Source organism: Papilio xuthus, unplaced genomic scaffold (assembly GCF_000836235.2).
Source record: "Papilio xuthus unplaced genomic scaffold, Pxut_1.1 DF828952.1, whole genome shotgun sequence".
Lineage (NCBI taxonomy): Eukaryota > Metazoa > Arthropoda > Insecta > Lepidoptera > Papilionidae > Papilio > Papilio xuthus.
Genome location: NW_013529697.1, coordinates 7,771,305 through 7,791,797, shown reverse-complemented (window position 1 = coordinate 7,791,797; position 20,493 = coordinate 7,771,305). Strand labels below are relative to the sequence as shown.

General features: G+C 35.5%; 1 protein-coding gene across 3 annotated transcripts; it reads left to right on the top strand.

Annotated features, from left to right (window-relative positions):
- The first annotated feature begins 1,518 nt into the window (after positions 1-1,518).
- LOC106127824 (uncharacterized) lies at positions 1,519-20,443 on the top strand. Of its 3 annotated transcripts, none has more exons than XM_013326087.1 (6): positions 1,519-1,949; positions 17,632-17,842; positions 18,046-18,187; positions 18,317-18,431; positions 18,557-18,810; positions 18,962-20,443. In XM_013326087.1, the coding sequence occupies exons 1-6, from the start codon at positions 1,578-1,580 to the stop codon at positions 19,242-19,244; spliced, it is 1,377 nt and encodes a 458-aa protein (XP_013181541.1). In that variant the 5' UTR covers positions 1,519-1,577; the 3' UTR covers positions 19,245-20,443. The 3 variants fall into 3 exon arrangements, with proteins under 3 accessions (XP_013181541.1, XP_013181542.1, XP_013181543.1); XM_013326088.1 differs by having other exon boundaries at positions 18,965-20,442; XM_013326089.1 differs by having other exon boundaries at positions 1,521-1,949; positions 18,954-18,975.
- Positions 20,444-20,493: the final 50 nt, after the last annotated feature.

The window sequence follows — 20,493 nt, the reverse complement described above, 5'->3', positions numbered from 1 at the left end:
ATAAAAATTCAAGGAAATTGGTGGTCCATTGTGTGTGAACGAGTTGCATTGTTATTTCTATTAGGTATATAATTATACGCAATGACTGTAGAGTTTTTGTTGTTCCGAGCCCTTTGCACGACCGCGCCATGAATGAACCAGACCAGATTATTTATAACTTGTATCTTGTAAGAACGTCTTTGGAATCAAACGCGGGGTAACAACACCAGTTATTGACGCGTCGTTTTTCTTAAATAATTTCTTGTTTAAAGTATAGCATATTCATCTTTAATGTACTAAAGAAAGCGTCTAGTTTAAAAAAATTGAACATATAATCTACTCATGACAAAAATAAACTTTGTATAAATTTTAAATAGCAGCACGGCAGTCAAAATGCGTTTATTTAGTGGTTTAAATCATATATACTAAAGCTAAATACATATATATCTATATAAAATAAAGTCGTGTTAGTTAAGCTATTTATAACTCAAGAACGGATTTAAAAATATGGCTGAAAATTGTTGAGGAGGTAGCTTAGAGCCAGGAGACGGACATAGGATTTTTTTTATTCTTTTTTTTCGAATTTATGCCTTGAAGAGCTGCTTTTTATTTAAATTACTAATATTATAAATGCGAATGTTTAGATGGATGTGATGTGAATGTACACTAATTAAGTTTTTTTATATATCCACGCGGAAGGAGTCGCGGGCGACAGCTAATTTACATTAAAATCTCCACTTCCCGCGCTTTTCTCTTCTCTTTTCACCAATCTTTTTTTCATAATTAAAAAGGCAAAGGTTCTTATTGATTAGTACGTCACTTTGGCATAATGTTCTGTACTGTAAAAAGTCAAAGTGAGTGTGAAAATGTTTATGCAATCATGCGTAATACATTCATAAGAATATAATTAGTTAAATAAGTTACATTAGAGCACATTAAGGTCAGCTGTACTGTTTATATAATATTTCTATGAAAGGTGTATTCAAACTGCACGGTTAATCTTTAAGAAGGCCGCGTGATATGTTCAGCGCAATCAGCTTATATTTTGATAGCATTGAGAGAGATTTCCAACTTGTTTTGAATTCAATTAATTATTTAAATAAAAGGAAAGATTTAACAATTAGGTATGTTGGAATATTTAGTAATATAACAACATATTAAATTGTTGTTTTGTAATATTTAACACCAACATGTATGGGTGAATTACAACAGAATTACAACTTCTCATCTTTCAATAAAAGTTAAACAACTCTATTGCTATACATGAAACTTAATGCTAATCACATTTTTTCATAAAGCAAGTCAGTCTACTAATATTACTAGGTTAAAGGGCAACGACATTTGCACATCCCACAAGAAGATTTCGCAATGGAAATTTCTATTCTCATTTCAGTAACTAAGAAAATTATATTAATATGTTATTAAAATTTATTATTTATGTCACAATCATTCAGAAAGTGACTTCACGTCGGTCAACTGAGTAACTATAAGATGCAAACTGAATACATTAGTTAGTGTGCAAGCTCGGGCGCGTTCACCCTACCAGTCTCCGGCGTGGTCGCCATGTGGCTCAGTCGGCGACCGGACGCGCGCGCATTATGTCGTGTCTGTTCCTCATCGTGGTGCTGGCTGTTCACAGCCAGGCTTACGTGACGGAGCCACCTTCGTTAGCAAAGCGGCTCGACAGGCTCTACGAGAAGATAGAGAGGTTCAATCTGGCTCAGAGCGAGCCGGTGCGTATGGAAGATAAACTGAACGCGAAGTTAGCTAAGTTGAATGCGTTAACACCGGTGCGTTTGGGAGATGAGGATGAGGAGCTGGTATCAGCGATGCAACTGTGGGGCGATATGAGCGAGGACCAGGTGAAAGATGTGGTGCGCGAGCTGCAGCAGATAAAGGAGCAGCGCCCCGAGGATAAGGTGGAACGGATGGCAGACGGAGAGTACGGTGATAGTGATTGGAATGATGAGGTCAGTGTATGCGTTAGTTTTCTAGTGATTTTTCGATCATTTAGGTTATAGATATTTTCCCTCGTTATCTGGCCAGTAATGTTTAATTACTGTTTAAATGTTAGTGCTCGAAGATCCACCGTAGCATGGAAGATGTCCTTTTTAAGACTAAAATTTTAGGTCAACTGATTGTTTTTAAAATGGTACTTTCTTTACACAAAAAATAAGCGTTCATCAAAATCGAATTCTGAACTTTTTCTTAAAGACAATTCAGTGAAACTTTCAAATAGTCATTGTTACAAGTTTACTATGTTGATTACTTAGAACGTGAGTGTTTTTCAGTTTATGTTAGAGTCGAATGCACATTTTTTCTAAATTTGTTTTGGGGGACCATTGTTTTTTTAATTACTTTTCCTTGATTGCTTAAAAGCAGAACTATTATAACTCAAAATGATTGTGTTGAAATATACATTTGGCTTAGCTTACTCGTATATTATTTCGGTTTTTTTTTACGGACCAACCGGCAGCCGCTGTACATGCGTCTTGTGTGGTATTCAAAATAAACAATACAATTGTTTATTTTATTACGGTATCTTAATTCCATTGATGTTATACTGATTGAAATATTTACGTTATAAATAAACTTATATCAAATAATAGAGATTGTTTATAACAAAAAATAATAAAGCAGTGCCGGGGTCGAATATTGAAAAATAATTATACAATGACCTTCAATTATTTCTCGACCAATGACATCTATTTATTATCCTCAATAACATATGCACATATATTCAAATAGTTGTTGCAAAATTTCCTTGCAAATTAAAAACTCGCGTCTCCTTATTGGATTTCAAGCGCGATTTCAATGATTACTCTACCGATGCAGTCTTATTATGTACCTATAAGTACACACGCGGTCACTTGAAATCGCTGAAATAGCGAAGTGACCGTTACCCATAGACATACGCAATTACATATGCGTTGCCTACCTTTATTGGCGGAGAAGAGGATGCACAGAAAGAAAATATTTTCCCTTTCCATGCATCCTCTCATCCGGAAAGTCCACTTCCACTTCCCATCCTTTCCTTATATAATAAGAAAAAGGGTGGGAAGGGAAAGAGGACTAATTTTGGCCTCCGGGACGCACACTCATCAGACGAAACGCGGAGTTGCTTCCACTTGACGCGTGTCTTCTGTGTGGTCGTGGTATTTCACCGGGCGAGCCGGGCCGATTCGTGCGAAGATGTTAAAGCGGGCTCATCCCTATCGAGGGTCGTCACAGTATATACTACTCCACCATACTCCATGTACTTAGAAGTACTAATTAATGTTATGTTAAAAATATGATTTTTTGCAATAACAAATTAAACTGTTATCCGTAAAACTATGTTAGTATTCTGCGTATATCTCTGATCTGAATCATTTATACATCTTGTTTCATTGTTGACATCATTTACATATTTTTTAGTAAAATAATTAAAACAAAACAAGACAACATGTAGGTAATGTCCCCGACCGGTGTGTGCGAAGAGTATTCATATGTGCCCACACCCCGGTAAACAGTGAGTCGAGGGAACCAGAGGGGGTTTAGTGGGTAGGCTCCTTGTCCCTTTAGGGATGTGGAGAGAGTCCCACATAACCGGAGTGGCTTTCCCCGAGACACTCGGTATGCGTAACGCATTCCCCCTCTTTAAAAAAATGGTATACATGTCTGTTTTTAGTTTAAACGGAATTTTGTTTTCTTCAATCTAATTGTCATAATTTAGAATAGAGCGGAGTAAACGCTGATTCAGATCCATACGAAAATTATTTTACCTAATTCGTATAAAATGGTAGACGAAAACAGTTCGTTCACCCGCTTAACTACAGATTATGTTTTTACTTTACATCGAATTTGAACCAAATGTTTAAAATGTCGTGGATAGCATAAAGTTATTTGGAATCGTATATTGATAGTGGCCGTAAAACTGTAATAACAAGACAGACTGGTTACAATTAACGCAGTTTGTCGCGCCGAGCCCGCGGCAACAGTTGAATTATGGCGTTTGATCGGTTAAATTTAACTCGCTCAGTTAACGCGCCGACCACAATAGCGCTGCGACCCCCCACCACCCCCCAAGCACACATCTGCTCGCTGACATCATCTAGTTATTATAACTTCACGACTTTATTCAAATAGGATATAAACACAATATTATTTTATATGTAGTTTTAGACATTATTAGTTAGAGTCAATTGGCGCGAATGGCGTGCTTTCGTTATAAAGTCAGTTGTCAGAATGATTAGTGAGGGGACATAAACGTTGATATTTTAATATAGCTAGTGTTGCGCCGGTACACCGGCACAGTGTCGGATTTTCTTCCTAATAGTGCAGTCAAACAATTGAATTTGCTTCATATTTAAGTTTGAATATCTTACAATGCTAAGTAAGGAATATAAGAGCTATAATTTGTCGTATATATATATATATTAAAATGACAAGTTTTCGACACGCTAGTATAACAAGTACAACGAACAGATGTTTTTAAACTTTTTGAAATAATACTGCTACCTTTTCTAAGGCCACTTACAATACTATTAAGATTAGCCGTTTGAAAAAAAAGCGCAAGAAAAAAAATGTCATGGATTTTTTTTATCACTAATTAATATAATATTTTCTCGTACGTTAGTTTAATATAAACAAATTATTTATTATTATATTTATTAAAATTACATCCGTCTGCATTCATTCACTATTAAAATGGCTTCACGAAGTGTCTGACGCACTATAATTATACCGATTTATATTGTAATAGCTTTTAATGCAAGGATGCAAATAATATTTACTAGATAGAGCATGTATCCATCTAGAATATAATAACGGACATATTCTATATCTGATCTCAAACCATTTTTGCTTACCTGTCGATTTAAACTAACATTTTTGAATTAATTTCAAACGAGCGGTCACCCGCAACTCCTTTAGTGCGAAATTAAAAATAAATTAATAAGTAGCCTACGTTTTCTTTCAGATTATGTTCTATATGCATGCCAAATTTTATCGAGATTCAGCCGTTCTAGCGATATCTTCAAACATCCATCCATTTAAACATTCGTATTTATAATATTAGTAAGATTTAATCGTTCCAAAGATAACAATAGCAATTGTATAAAAAAATCGAACTTATTTTTTTAATACTAAATAATTTAAATAAATCTATAAAGGATCGAATACTGATTTAGGTATGTACAGACTGGGATTTTACACAGATTGATAAGATGTTTCTCGTTTTAAGTAATTCTATTGTGACCTTTTGAAGACTAAACTATTTTCTATGATGGAGGGTCAAAGAACAGCCAGTACTCTTTTGGTTACTCTGATAACAATTTGAACATAACACTAAAGTTGACCGTAGCTCTAATAAAATAATAATTGAATACTCATGCCTTTAAATTTACGACCGGAAACTGGCAGAGAGTAAAATTTTCAAATAAACATTAGTAAAACTCATAAGCACAAGTTTCACTTTTTAATAACGGAAAGTAGCGCGCCGGTTACGATGCAATACCGCTTTGATTACTTGATCTATCACGCATACATATTTTTGAAGTTTTTAAGGGCCTCTTGACATTAGGGACTTTTTAGGGTTCCGTATCTCATAGGAAAAAACGGAACCCTTATATTTTCATATAATAAGGTGGCAAACGAGCGAGCGGCCACCTGAAATCGCTGCAATAGCGAAGTGACCGTTGCCCATAGACATACGCAATTGCATATGCCTTGCCTACCTTTAATCGACGGAGGAGAGGATGCACAGAAAGAAAATATTTTCTCTTCTCGTGCATCCTCTCATCCGGAAAGTCCAACTCCACTTCCCATCCTTTCCTTATAAGAAAAAGGGTGGGAAGGGAAAGAGGACTAAATTAGGCCTCCGGGACGCTACTTCCTACGACTTTAAACTACGTACTTAATTTTGTAACCGGATAGTACGGTATTTCACTCTAGTAAAGCTGCACCTTAACAATGGTTACACTTAAGGTGCTGAAACACTAGAGATGTTCACAATCCCATGCACTCTGACTGTAAACTTGTGTATACTACTGGAGTATGTACATACATATAATACTGACTAATACGGTTTTAGATGTAAGTGTGGTTCCAAAAACGTATTTACTAAAGATTTCACACGACTAGTGTGTAGGTACATATTTTTATAGACCTTACGAGTAGTCGCCCGCGACTCTATCCACGCGGAATAAAAAAAACATAATTAGTAGCCCCTATGTTCTTCCAGACCATTCTTTGGAGCGAATGACGAGCTTTCGTTACAAAGTCAAGTGTCAGAATGATTAGTGAGGGGATATAAACGTCGATATTTTAATAAGACTAGTGTTGCACCAGTACACCGGTACAGTGTCGGATTTTCTTCCTAACAGTTCATACATATAATACGGGTTTAGGGGGGGTGGTTCCAAGCTCATGTGATCCTTAAGATTTCACCCGACTAGTGTGTACGTGTAGGTGTAAAGTGTTTAATGTGTACCTGTGTGGAGCTAAGGGCCAATTAGCGGGCTCCCTTGGCGCCGCAAACTGCATTATCACAGACTGAAACAACGCAAATACCTTTAATTGCGGCCTGTGATTTCATTGGCAACATTGTAAATTAGCATTCGTGAGTTTCGCCCACACTATTGTTCTATGTCATTATACTAATTAGGAAAATCGATATGTAACTATTGTTATTCTATAAGGCTTATCTTGGATATTATTGTTTAAATGGATGGTTGGATCTCTCTGAACTTTGGCATGGATACAGAACATAGTCTGGAAGAACACATAGGCTGCTGTTTTTTTATTTATGCTGTCACCCGCAACTCCGTCCGCGCATAAATAAAAAAAAACTAATTAAGTAGTCTACGTGTTTTTTCAGACTATGTTCTACATCCATGCCAAATATCATCGAGATCCATTGTGCCGTTCTAGTAATACTTTCCTACAGACATCCATTCATCCATCCATCCATCAGACATATATGAATTTTTGTATAGATGTTTTGGCTTTCTTTTGGAGTCATAAGATATAAATTAAATAAAAAGCTCTTGTACCAATAATAGCATACTTAATCTTAATTCCAGCATACTTCATCTTAACGTAGAGTGTGTAAGGGTTTCTATTTCCGTCGCTCAGCACTACAGCTACTAATTGTTGCAGGATCTGTGCTCCAGCCGCTTCCTGTTTTATTTCAATCTTAAATTACTGGCTTAGTAGTTTCATTAATTTATATTATTAATTTGAAAAGAATATAACTTTAGGGATTTAATCGTGTCTCTAAATACTAAACTATCTTACTTATAAATGCGAATGTATAGATGAATGGATGGATGTTTTCTTGAAAGTATCTCCAGGACGGCTGGATGTATCACGTTTAAATTTGGCATAGATGTAAAACATAGTCTGGAAGAATACATAGACTAATTAAGTTTTCTTAAATTCGCGCAGACGAAGTCGCAGTCGACAGATAGTCAAAACACAAGCTTTACAAAAACTCATGTCAATTTTTTAAGATGACTTAAGTGGTAAACTCTTTCAAAGAATTTTGTAATTACTAGACCGATGTAATTTAGATATTTCTGTAAATAAAGCTACAATTATTACTACGTTTATATTTTCCTAAGTTTACGATGCTTTTTTGTGTATACAAACCTGACTGACGGCAATGGGTACGTCCGTACCATCTCTAGGATAACCTCTGACATCTCACTGATATATTGTACTGAGAAATACCACACACCGGCAAATATCGACAGATATATCTGTTATTATTACGGAGAAATGTGCGTTTTTTTAGTGCCGAAAGGCTCTAGCTCTTTAAAAATTGCACTACAGTCGGATCTGGAGAAGTGAGAGTTCTTTCTCTAATCCGAGTTTCTTATGGAGGTCGTTCCACAAGACCGGACAATGACTCTCGCTTATAGAGGTTTCTCGCATATCCAGTTTTAGTTTATCGAGGTTCTCAAACATTTTTTCGTATGTTTAAAGACACAGATTGTAATATTAATATCCCTTAATAACACAGATAACTTATTTTTTGTTTTATCTTATGTTATTAATATTATAAATGTTTGGATGGATGTTGGTACTACGTATCTCCAAATTAGGTCAACAGATCTCTCTGAAATTTGGCATAGAAGATAGAACGCATAGTTAACAAATTAAGTTTTTTTTTCAATTCCGCACGGACGCAATCTTGAATCACAAAGTTGACTTTAAAAATGATATAATTTCGTTATAAAATTCTGTTGTCCGTCTGTACGTCGTGGTGTAGTTCGGTCGGTGATTGTTTACTAAACGTTAGCTTTGTATTCATCGTAAAACAATTCATAAACGTATCAACATTGTAAAAAAATCTTTTAATGTTTATTGTAACAAAGTTATGTATATTTTATTAAACTATGGAGCCAACTTAGGGAACGTACCCATACTACGTGACCCATTTAGAGGGGAGCGGAGTCTTTAAAATACTACGGTCAGTCACAGGAGCGGGGGGGGGGGCTCAGATTTTAGTCACGTAGTCGTTGCTTTTTTTTAATACATAATTCACTAGTAATTTAAGAATGCATGCAGTCTGCTATAAAGAAGAGTATGAGTCAAATTATTTCTTTTTCAATTTTTACCTGTGAAATGATTAAAAAGTATAATTATGAATTACTACGTAAAAACTAAAGGGGGGGTTTGGCATGTACTACGAGTGGTCACCGAGGGGAGGGGGTGGTCGAAAAAACTAAAAAAAGGTCACGTAGTATGGGTATGTTCCCTTACAGTGGGATTTCACTGCCGAACCAGCTAGCATTTTTGTTAACATAATACCTTATCTTTCTTTGATAGCAATGTTTCATAATAAAGAAAAATATTTATAACCATAAAAAATATTAAATAGTAAAAAAATTATTCTAAAACTAAAAACAATGAAAATATGGCAAAAAGTAGCCAGATGTAAGAAATCATAACAGTAGAATTACACTGTGTGTGTTTTTCTATTAATTTTGACAAAAGTATCACGGCAACGGAATTCTACACTAATAAGTGAGATGTTTGTATTTCAATTTGACTTAACTGAAAGGAGTTTTCTAACATCGAACAAAACATAGTAATATACAAGTTTTTTAGCTCTAGTTGTCAATTCTCGGAAGCCAGATATATCGCACGTGACGTAAGACCGGCCAATGCAAACCAATGCAGCTGTGCAAATATTTAACATTGCTAATCTTACTAATGTTATAAATGCGAATGTTTATATGGATGGATGATTGATAGAAGGTATCACCAGCTGCATCTAGCCTGGAAGAATACGTAGGTTACCTACTAATTAAGATTTTTTTTTAATTCCGCGCAGAGTCGCGGGCGACATCTAGTTTGTAATGTTTAATTAATGAAATTATATTTGGATAGTTTAAATAAATTACTTAATAATTGCAATCGATATTTTGAAAAATTCAAACCAAATTGATAAAAACATATAAATGTAAATCAGCGACATCTATCGTCTTAACGGAGACCATTTGAAAGTTTTTGTAAGGATAGCTGCAATTATTTTAAATGTTCTTCCATGTATACTATACTTATACACAACTCAACATGGTAACTATTGAAATGTCCAACTGTCGTAAACCTAACTTACGTAAACTTTAACTAACATGTCACGGATCAGTTATGAATTAAATCAGATTTCAATCGGACTACACAAATAAATCATAAAAATGCGAAATGACATTTACAATTTGGTATGTCGTTTCTTGATTTATAATCTGAACTTAATCGTCAAAATGTGGACTGATTTCGATATTACTTTAAAGTGTAAGTCGAATAAATAATGATAGTTGTGTTTTCAAAATTGTTTAATTAAGATTTCTTGGATTTAACATAATACGGTTATACATTTTTATTAGTCAAATCATGGACAGGCAAACTTCAAATTTTGTCGGTAACAAATAAATCTCATATCGTTGAAACGTGACCTTTAGCCACATGCTTAGCTTCAGATAAATTACCGCGCCCATAAATATCCATTAAAGGCCCGTTTTACTGCGCACACGCAATGCCTAGGCCTGCCTACAGCCTGGCCTGAGACATACGTCTGTGCCAAGGCGAATGTTTATCTTGAAATTTACGTAATTCGATGAATGACCGTTTTGTATAAATACTGTTATATAGTTGTCAAGAATGACAATCGTGACAATCTACAATCTGGCTGTCGCACGCAATTGCGGTTTTGAAAGCCCACTTTGAAAACCTTTTTATAAAAATTAGTGTAAAATAGAGTATTGAATAAGATTCTGCTATGTAAGATCTTACTAATATTATAAATGCAAATGTTTAGATGGATGGATGGATGTTTGTTTGAAAGTATCTCCAAAACGGCTCAACAGATTTGGATGAAATTTGGCACACATATAGAACAGTATGGAAGAACACATGGGCTACTAAGTATGTTTCTTTTCAATTTCGCGCGGACTTAGTCACGGGATAGCTAGTTACTAATAATTCCTAGTAACCGTACGATATAGGAAGTGCATTTGTATGAATGAATTTGCAGGAAATTAATAAATGTATGCGCACGCGCATCATTGTATGCGTAATGAGGTGGACAGAGCTCATAAATAAATGCGACGTGGGGAGCGGTAGTAAAAATTAACATATCAACGCTCTGCATCTAACTTATGGTACATCAAAGTGCCGACGAATGATTGAATTCAAAGCTTCTTGTTTTTTGCGTCTGTAGCCTAATTTGAATCGTGTTCTATCTGACGTCTCCTGTCCCTGTATGTCCGTCTGAACAGTTTACAATAAATAAGATAAATTAATTATACCTAACTGTCACTCTTGACTCCGTCTTAGTGGAATTAAAAAAAAAACTTAAGTGATCTCTGTGTTCTTACACAGTATGTTTATTTCCTACGGTCAAATTTCGTCAAGATCCGTACTGAAGATACTTTCAAACAAACATCCATCTATCCATCTATCTGAACTTTCGCATTTATAATATAAGTAAGATAAGATTACCTAAAATATTATGTTAAATTATATGATTGTTATTATGATTAACTTAAATCCGTTGCGGTCCGACGCGAGCTAATAGACGCATACCTTCAGGCGCTCTGCTCGTTTTGACCTTATTTTGTTCTAATTTTTTATTACTTCTTTCCCTAAGATTTTTATTATTATCTAAACAACTCGTATTTAAGTTACGTTAAAAAAATCTTTGTTCACGTATCTTCATTGATGTGTTAAAAATAAAGCGCTTTACGCTTTATTTGCTTAATGCGTTCAGAAGTTTATTTGCTTTACTCCTCCGGTACATTCTTTGTTCTTTTATGAAGCGCTTTACGAACTTGTTTCTTGGAATTTGTGATAAATGTTGTTTTATTAATTTGCTTATATTTTGTACTAGCTGTCGCCCGCGACTCCGTCCGCGCGCTATTATAAAAAACTTAATAATTAGCCTATGCGTTCTTCCAGACTATGTTCTATATGTGTGCCAAATTTTATCTTAATTCGTTGAGTCTTTATGGAGATACCGTCAAACAAACTATCTATCCATCTAAACATTCGCATTTATAATATTAGTAAGATGGGGAGGTATTAGGAACCTACAACACTATTAGGTTGAAGTAATCTACGATATTATTTAAAAGTTTATAAAGTAAGCCTAAATATTATGCTTTCATTATTATTGCCAATATTAAAAAAAACTTATACTTAAACTTAGGCATATTACTTAGACATAAACTTCAAACTTGTAAATAACTTAACTTAATAATAACTTGTGTTCCAATTTAATCGCGCCTTTAAAAAAGTTTTTACAAACTCGACATTTCCGATCTTAAAACCGTATTACAATCGTGTTTCATTTATTCTCAACATTAAGCGATGCCTCACAGTATTCCGAACATCTTGAACACAAAGAAAAAGTCGATTACCGTAGCTGCAACAAAAAAACTCGCAAGATACCATCGGATGACTCGACTCCGACGAAATGGAGAGTTGAATTAAAATTGCATTGTTAAATAAGGTCGTAGAATGCAGCGGTTTTATTGAAACAAGGAACTTTCAATTTTTCTTTCCACTTAAAGTATTATAATCAGACAAACATATCTTAATTCTTACTAATATTATAAATGCGAATGTTTAGATGAATTTATTTTTTGTTAGAACGTATCTCTAGAACGGAGCGTCGGTGGCTCAGTGGTCAAGCCCTTGACTTGCAATCTGCAGTTCCTGGGTTCGAATCCCGCCATGTACCAATGTGTTTTTTCGATTTCCGATTTACATATGTACATTTATTACGACGTTCTTACGGTGAAGGAAAACATTGTGATGCAACCTGCACATATCTGAGAAGAAATTCAAAGATATGTGTGAAGTCAGCCAACTCGCACTTGGCCAGCATGGTTGACTATGGCCTAATCATCCTTAACTTAGGGTAGGTTCCGAGCCCCTCGGTGGGGACCTATAGTGAGCTGCTAATGATGATGATGATCTCTAGAACGGTTTAAATAATCTTTCTGAAATTTAACATAGATGTAGAACATAGTTCATGTGTATGTTGTTCGTACAAGTTTTTTTTAATTCCCTGCGAACGGAGCCGGGAGTAACAGCTTGTATAAATTATCTGGTTTGATTCAGGCACTGTTAAGCCAGTAAAATGCTGACATAATACGGCTGCAACCTAACAAGAATTTTGCCGAAGTATTATTATTTAGCTTAGATTCATCAAGTTTTTTGTTTATTTTTTTTATTTCTTTGATTTCTCAATGAGAACCTAAGACTATGTTCTCTGCTGTAATTTTACAGGTCACAAGGTCATTTACTTAATAATAAACATTAGCAAGCTATTAAAAGCGGGTCAAGATCGGATTAAGCCATTCAAACATCATAAGATGCAGTAACCCTGCCCACGGACCTACACTACGAACTTAACCACAACGCCCACACCATAGTTATAACCACAACTAGTTGTCGACCGCGACACCGTCCGCGCGGAATTAAAAAAAATAGTAGCCAATGTGTTCTTCCAGATTTTGTTCTATATATATGCCAAAGTTTTGCGAAATTCATGCAGCTGTTCCAAGTTATTGAGTTTTAGGTACTTAAGGTTATTCCTGATCGACAAATAAAGTAACTCAGAAGTGTTCAAATGTGTTAAATGATTCATGCTTTTAAAATTACATACATCCAGATTCATACGATTATTGGTTATCAAGATATACGAGTGTATAAATATATTTTAAAGTAAAAAAAAAAGAAAAAAAAATCAAGGAAAATAAACAAAGTACACGCAATATTTTAGAAGAGTCTTAAAATTTGTTTTATAAAGTGGCCAGTAACAATATTATAAACAACGAATTAAAAATAAATGACAAACAACAGTAATGCATATTATAAAGTTGATAAAAGATAAAAATAAAAGTAAACATTATTAAGAAATACGTAAATAGACAAGAGTGGAATTTATTTGTTTATTTGTAATTAACAAACAAGTGAGAAGTGTAATTTTAATAACAAGGTTCCGTAGTTTTTTATTTTAAACTAGCTGTGCTCTTTGTCCGCGTGAAATACTGTATTTAAGCTGCGCGTGACACCGGACAGTACTTGTACATTGCAACATTACTTTTCTTTTTAAATATAAGATTTTTTCTAAGGTAAACATAACCTAAGTTACTACTTATTACATCAGCTACTTGCCAACAAAAGTCCCGTCACAACCGGGCCTGCCAATTCAGAGATTAGCCAGAACAAACAGACAAAAATTGTAAAAAATATTATTTTGATGTGTGTACCGTATTCATTGATTATACATGTAGTAAAAACGGCTATTTCAATATTACAAACAGACACTCCAATTTTTAATATGTATAGATTACACAAGAAATACAAGCAAATCTTCCAACATGTAATATAACTTCGATATACTTCTTATTCTCTTATCATAGTTAAAGTAGTCTTTAACAATGTTTTCTAAATGAAATTCGAATCCTAACACTCCGATTGACCGAGTAGGTCATTTGACCACAAAAACACGATACTGAGAGAGAGCGAACAATACCGTTGTCTTCACTACCATATCTTGTACCACGGAACCCTAGAATCGTGTGCAGAACTAATTTATATCGTAGTATCGTTGTAAATAACATCAAATAAGTTGGACTTTGTTGTGAAGTTAGATGTGTTATTACATTAATGTTTTCTTACGTTATACTTGTAACCATGTGCTGTAGTTTCGTAAAAGCAGTAAGTATATTGCTAGCTATTGACTTTGTCCGCTTTGAGGTAAAAATATTTGATCTCTATTGTGAAGTTATTAAGTATATAGAAAACAAACGATTCTGTTTCTGGGAACTCTTTTTTTTAAGATAATATAGCGCATGAGTTTTTTTTAGATTATATTTGATTTCTATGTTAAATTTCATCTAGATCAGTTAAGCCATTTTATAGTTACCTGGTGAACCAACTAAACTTTCGCATTTATATTAATGGGGTTAGAAAGAAAAATTTTATATTACAATCCAACCAAATATTGTCAAATTGGATCGTAATATCATTAAATCAGTAATCTTGCGGCGAAGGAAGACGTGATGCTGCAAATATCTAAGAAGAAATTCAAAGATATTTGTGAAGTCAACCCGCTAGGTCAGCGTGGTTGACTATAGCATAGTCACCCCTAACTTAGTGTAGGCTCCGAGCTTCTCAGTGGGGACGTATAGTGAGCTGATGATGATGATCTGTAAATCTACTTATTTCTCCTAACTTTTAACAATGTCTTACCATAGATGAAAACAAATATGGTTGGTAATTGAATCCCTTGATCGTAGCATAGCCTCAATCGAATCGTTCGTTAGAAAATTCATAAATACGATGACCGATTTATATTACAATATATTAGTGAGCTAAAGTCAGTGTCCCGTATAACTGAGCCGAGATTTATGATAGCTATAAATAAATCTAATTAGTCAGACATTCTGTCTGTGCATGACAGAGAACGATAGTCCGCGACCTTTCTCCTCTCACTCGCACTTTCTTCAAATCTCTTTTCTACCGTTTTGATATCTTATCTTAAATTACTTATTATTTGTTATGAGAGCGTCGGTGGCTCAGGGGTTTAAGCACTTGACTTGTAATCTGCAGGTCCTATGTTCGAATCCCGCCATGTACCAATGTGTTTTTCGATTTACATATGTACATTTATCCGATGTTCATACGGTGAAGGAAGATATCGTGATACGACCTGCATATATCTGAGAAGAAATTCAAAGATATGTGTGAAGTCAACCAACCCGCACTGGGCCAGCGTGGTTGACTATGGTCTTGCCCCTAACATAGGGTAGGCTCCGATACCCTCGTTGGGAACGTATAGTGAACTGATGATGATGAATTGTTAAGATTTGACTCTTATACGATATGTATTGGCTTTAAAAACATCGGTCCATTAGAAGCATATTGTGAAGTAGCACTTATAAATAAAAATCTTGCTGAAATTTGTCATAGATTTTTTTTTTTAAATTAAAGCTAGTACAGAGTAATTGAATACCTCCGTATATAAACCGGTTATATAAGCTATTTAAGTCAATAGTTATTTTTTAACCTTAATGTTAACCATAGACAACTAGAAAATGTAACCATAACATAAAATTCTAATACATTTTATAGTTTTCCTACATACGTACGTTACAATAATGTCCTACAATATACTAAAAGGCCAACCATTTCTATAATGATAGTAATAACCAGTATAAACGTAGCCGCTTCCTCGAACAATGTTGAATAACATCAAGCTCAAGTGATTGTGGTCATGTTTCTATAATATTACTGCTTTTATAACGTAAAATGAATAATATAAGAAACATGAGACGATAAAAGTAAAGTTGTACAATCCGTCATAATGTAAATTGTCTAATGGTATTAACTATTAGTTTCTATTTTAGATTACCTAAAAACACATATTGTAACTAACTGTCGACCGTAACCGTCCGTGTGGTATTAAAAAAATAATTAGTAGCCTATGTGTTCTGCCAGACTATATGTATGCCAAATTTTAGCGAGATGCATACAGCCGTTCTGGAGATACCTTTAAACATCCATCATAAAGAAACTGTGCAAAAAAGACGGACCACGAAGGACGAAGGGTCTATAGATGTCGTTTGTTCTAATTAAAAAAAACATGTAATATAAACAGGAAAAGTGAGAACTTGATAAGTGAGAAAGCTAGGTAAGCGAGAATCAGTGAAACACTGATTAACGACAAACCTCTATAAGCGAGAAAAATCTCGCTGAAAGACTCTTGTTTATTTAAGTGCGATTATATTATCACTGTTGCAGGATGTCGTTTAGTGTGATACGCAAATTCAAACTTAATTAACTAACCGTGAGTTTCTGAGACCAAAATCCTTGTTTAAAATACATTATCAGCTCTATTTGTCGAAGATAATAGAATTTTTGGTTTCAGTAACCTACGGTGAGACTAGTAGAAAAATTGCTAAAAATTATTATCACTTATTAAAACATCATTTAGCAAAAACCAAATACAAATACCTAAATTTAGTTTGTATTAACATTTTTAACTCTTTTTATCTTTTATAAATTTCATCCGGGACTTAACCTAAATATGTAATTCGATATTAGATTGATAAAAAAAACACATGCCAGAGCAGAGCGCTTTTAGTACAAACAGAAGCCGACTCCGAAGTAAGATACATCCGTTCGACGAACCATTCCTATATCGATGTTTATGTTGGCATATTAGTCATTAACATCGCTTTAAAAGGACTGTTTAAGGTCACCCAGACAGGTCACGTTTTTCTTTATTTTTATCTTACACTAGCTATCGCCCGCGACTCCGTGCGCGCGGCAAAAATATTTAATTAGTAGCCTATGTGTTCTTGCAGACTATGTTCTATATGTATGCCAAATATCTTCGAGAGATGGAGATACCTTCAAACAAACATCCATCCATTCAATCTAAACATTCGCCTTTATACTATTAATAAGAAGTGACATAGTAAGATTCTTTAACACTCTCCTTGTTCAGAACATAATAAAAACTTTATAAAAAAAAATCAGAAACAAATTAAAGAACAGAAATATTATGTCAACTTCCGTTTATTTCTATTTATAAATAGAATTAAATAAATAATGAAATCGAAGAATGAAATGTAACCTAAATAACTACTAAAAGCACTCGTCAAGGTGAACACAACAAAAGCATAGATTTATTTAGATAGACTGAAAATAATCAAAGAATAATTGTGTGCAATCGACTAAGATAACATCAATCAAAGCTATTCAAATCAAAACATTTATAATGCGTTCTCTAATCGAAATGCGCTGTAAAAATGTATAGTCGATTTGAAAAGAGCCAGGCGCACTGGGGATTGGGGATTTAAATAGGTTCTATTCTGGGCGCAGGCACATTCCTCACCGCTGACTGGACTATAAAAGGAATTGTTTTAGATCTGATACTTAGCAGTAATTGGTCAGAGTTATTATGCAATGCTGTTAATTGCAACAAACTGGTGTAGTTTGCAATTAATATAATTGTAATTTTTGTTTTCTTCGCGATACTTTTCAATAGATTTTCATGTTATTTAAAGTTACGAGGATGGAATATTGATTTCGACTGTTAATCTGCAAAGCAATATAGTAAGTTAGTTTTTTTGTATTTATTTCTAGGAGTTATTTTTGCAAGATTTAAGTGATGTTGACTACGCGTCGGACGGCGAAGGCTGGGAACTGATGGACGATCCCGAGAGTTCTACTCTTAAAGGCGGCGTGGTGGTGCCCTCCGCGATCACACGACAAGACGGCAGCTTCAGAGAAGTCGTCATATCTGCTGTCGATCCCGTCGCTGCCACAAACGAACGACCGAGGATTCTTGACGATTGTAAGTATACTACTGCAGTTCACCTTTTACTCCTATAAAAATAATTCAACCTTTTTTGTTATTTCAAGGACGTTTAGTGCTTATTTCCCAAGCGATGTTAATGTATTATTCCCTTTAATTAATTCGAAATGTACTACACCTAATCTGTGGTCAAATCTTTTGTAAAACTTATTCAAATAACAATGAAATGTGTATGTTCGCAGCGAATTTAACGGCGAGCGAGCGCAAGACACTCCGTCTCGCAGCGCTGGAGAATATGCGCAACATGATGCGGACAAGCAAATGCTCGGCGCCGCAGCCGCGCTGGCTGCCCGTGCGACAGCTCGCGCCCGCCGCCGACACCGTGTCAGTATGCACAAAACTCGACAATACACACGCACAACCGTAAAAACCTCAACAGACGGTCTTTGCGTGGGCGTGGTGACAAACATCTCTGTTCCGTGTCGCGTGCTTTATGTAAGGTTTATGTTGCAGTTACATGCCTCCTTGCGTACGCCTGCACCGCTGCGCTCCCGACGCCGGCTGCTGCTACAGCGAGGCTGAGGTCTGCGCGCCCGTCGAGGGGAAATACGTCGCCATACCATTATATGTAAGACTTGACTGAATCATTAACATCATTGATACAGTTTGTAGTCTTAAGTCCCAAACATTCTGATGAATGTCATACGTTCAAGTGTTCCATAGAGTTTAGGACGCGTTGTTTCTATCTTACAGCTCAATAAAGTGGATAGGAACTTAACGATCGCCCGCATGCTGTTCTTCAACCACACTCGATGCGCATGCGTGTCTCGCGACACGCTACGAGGCACGCTGCCCGTGCGCGCAGAACCCCGGCCCGGTGAGGGACAGGAGTGGATCACGGAACGGCCTACGGAGCGTCCGGCGGAGCGCCACCCCGACTGGCGGCCCACTGAGGAACCCCTGCTCGAACGCGACGAAGAGCACACCCCACCGCCGCAGATGAGGAGGTATGCCAAAGTTTCACATAAAGGTACATTCATTTCAAGAGGTACATAATCGTAAATTCAAACTACTTAGGAACTAGTTGTTATGAAAAATATAAAATCGCATCTTTTACACTTATAACTGCTGATTTCCATTAAATTTAAAGTTTTTAAGCAGATGCACGTGCCCGGTGCTGTTCACGGCGCGCGTGTCCGGGGGAGAATGCGCGTGCGTGTGCGAGACGGCAGAGGGCCCGCGGCGGCGCGGCTGCCTCTCGCTGGCGCGCGGCCGCGAGCACTTCGGGCTGCGGGACCGCGTGTGCGTCGCCCACGGAGACTGCGCCCCGCCAGCTTGCGACCATGGCCCGTACGACCGCACGCTCGGAGTCTGCCCGCTCAGAAAGTATCGCAGGATACGCTACAACCGCAAGTTCCACACCGACAAGACAGCCCTCTGAATGCCACGTACTCCGATTAGGGTAAATTAGAACGTGTCTTGTCTTTTTCGGAAGATAAATTGGAGAAACTTTAATTAAAACTAAAATTGACCACGGTTGCAGGATATGATTAATTATACAAAATCATAAACCTTTTACACGATATTAACGAAAAATTCGAAATAAAGAACTGAATCATTATTATAAAGACGTTTCCGAACGAGATCGAATATATTTGAGTCCGATAGAGGGCGTTACTGAACAGATGATCAAATGAATGATAATTTAAGATTTAGTTTTGGCAATTATTTCCTCTGCTAACATTTCCTTACTTCAAATGAAAAATATTGTGCCATATTATATAAAATATTTTAGTTTTTACTGCAAATGAAGGAAAATTACTACTTGTGATAGTTTTACAAACTGTGAATTTTTTTTAATTTTCCATTAACAATATTCTCGGAAGTTATTTATGTTATTTTTTATGTACTACATTAATAAAGTAAATGGAAATTATTATCGATATTGAAGGATTTTCTTCCTTATTTTTCCTACTGAATAACATTTTAGATTAATATGTTTGTAGGTGAATAACAGTATTGTTACAACTGTCTAATCGTTGGTTTCAGAGACTAAAATCTCTGTATAAAACATATCGTCATCTCTGTCATTGTCTTAAACAAAATATAGATAGGATTATGTTTTATTCAGGATGTTCTCAGAAACCAACGATACGACTGGTTTTAAAAATGTAAATGTGTCTTTCTTACCGTAGAAGTCAACTGCAGTGAAATAGTATATATATTGTCATCTCTTTCACTCCCATGAATAAAATAGAGATGCCAATATTTATTAACATGCAGTCAGACAAGGTTATCTGGCACGATGAGGGGCGCTGCTATCGCGGTTAGTTTATGAAAAAAATGTGACAGCTGGAGCACGAAAAGAATCTTGTGACTTTGACACTGACAGAATGGCGCTAGTTGCTGTCATAAATTAGTTTAACTTGTGTCCACCGGGAGAGATATCCTTGTCGGACTATACATGTATTGCAGAAGAGACAATTATCTTTTGTTTAAGATGTCTTGAAATAATTTTCACGAGCCTAATATAAATGTGCTAAGAGATATTATTGTAACTTTGTAACTGTACATTGCATAATAATTATATAAGTTCGATTCTGTATAAGTATATAAGTTAGACTTAAGTTGTAAATAAATTATATTTAAGAGTTGTTTACTTTTTATTTCAATTATATCGTCTGTCTGTC

Excerpts from the sequence above, each read along its gene's own strand:
- LOC106127824 (XM_013326087.1), top strand. The coding sequence starts at position 1,578 with ATGTCGTGTCTGTTCCTCATCGTGGTGCTGGCTGTTCACAGCCAGGCT. Across the intron at positions 1,950-17,631 it reads ATAGTGATTGGAATGATGAG|GAGTTATTTTTGCAAGATTT; the intron begins GTCAGTGTATGC and ends ATTTATTTCTAG. Across the intron at positions 18,188-18,316 it reads GCGCCCGCCGCCGACACCGT|TTACATGCCTCCTTGCGTAC; the intron begins GTCAGTATGCAC and ends TTTATGTTGCAG.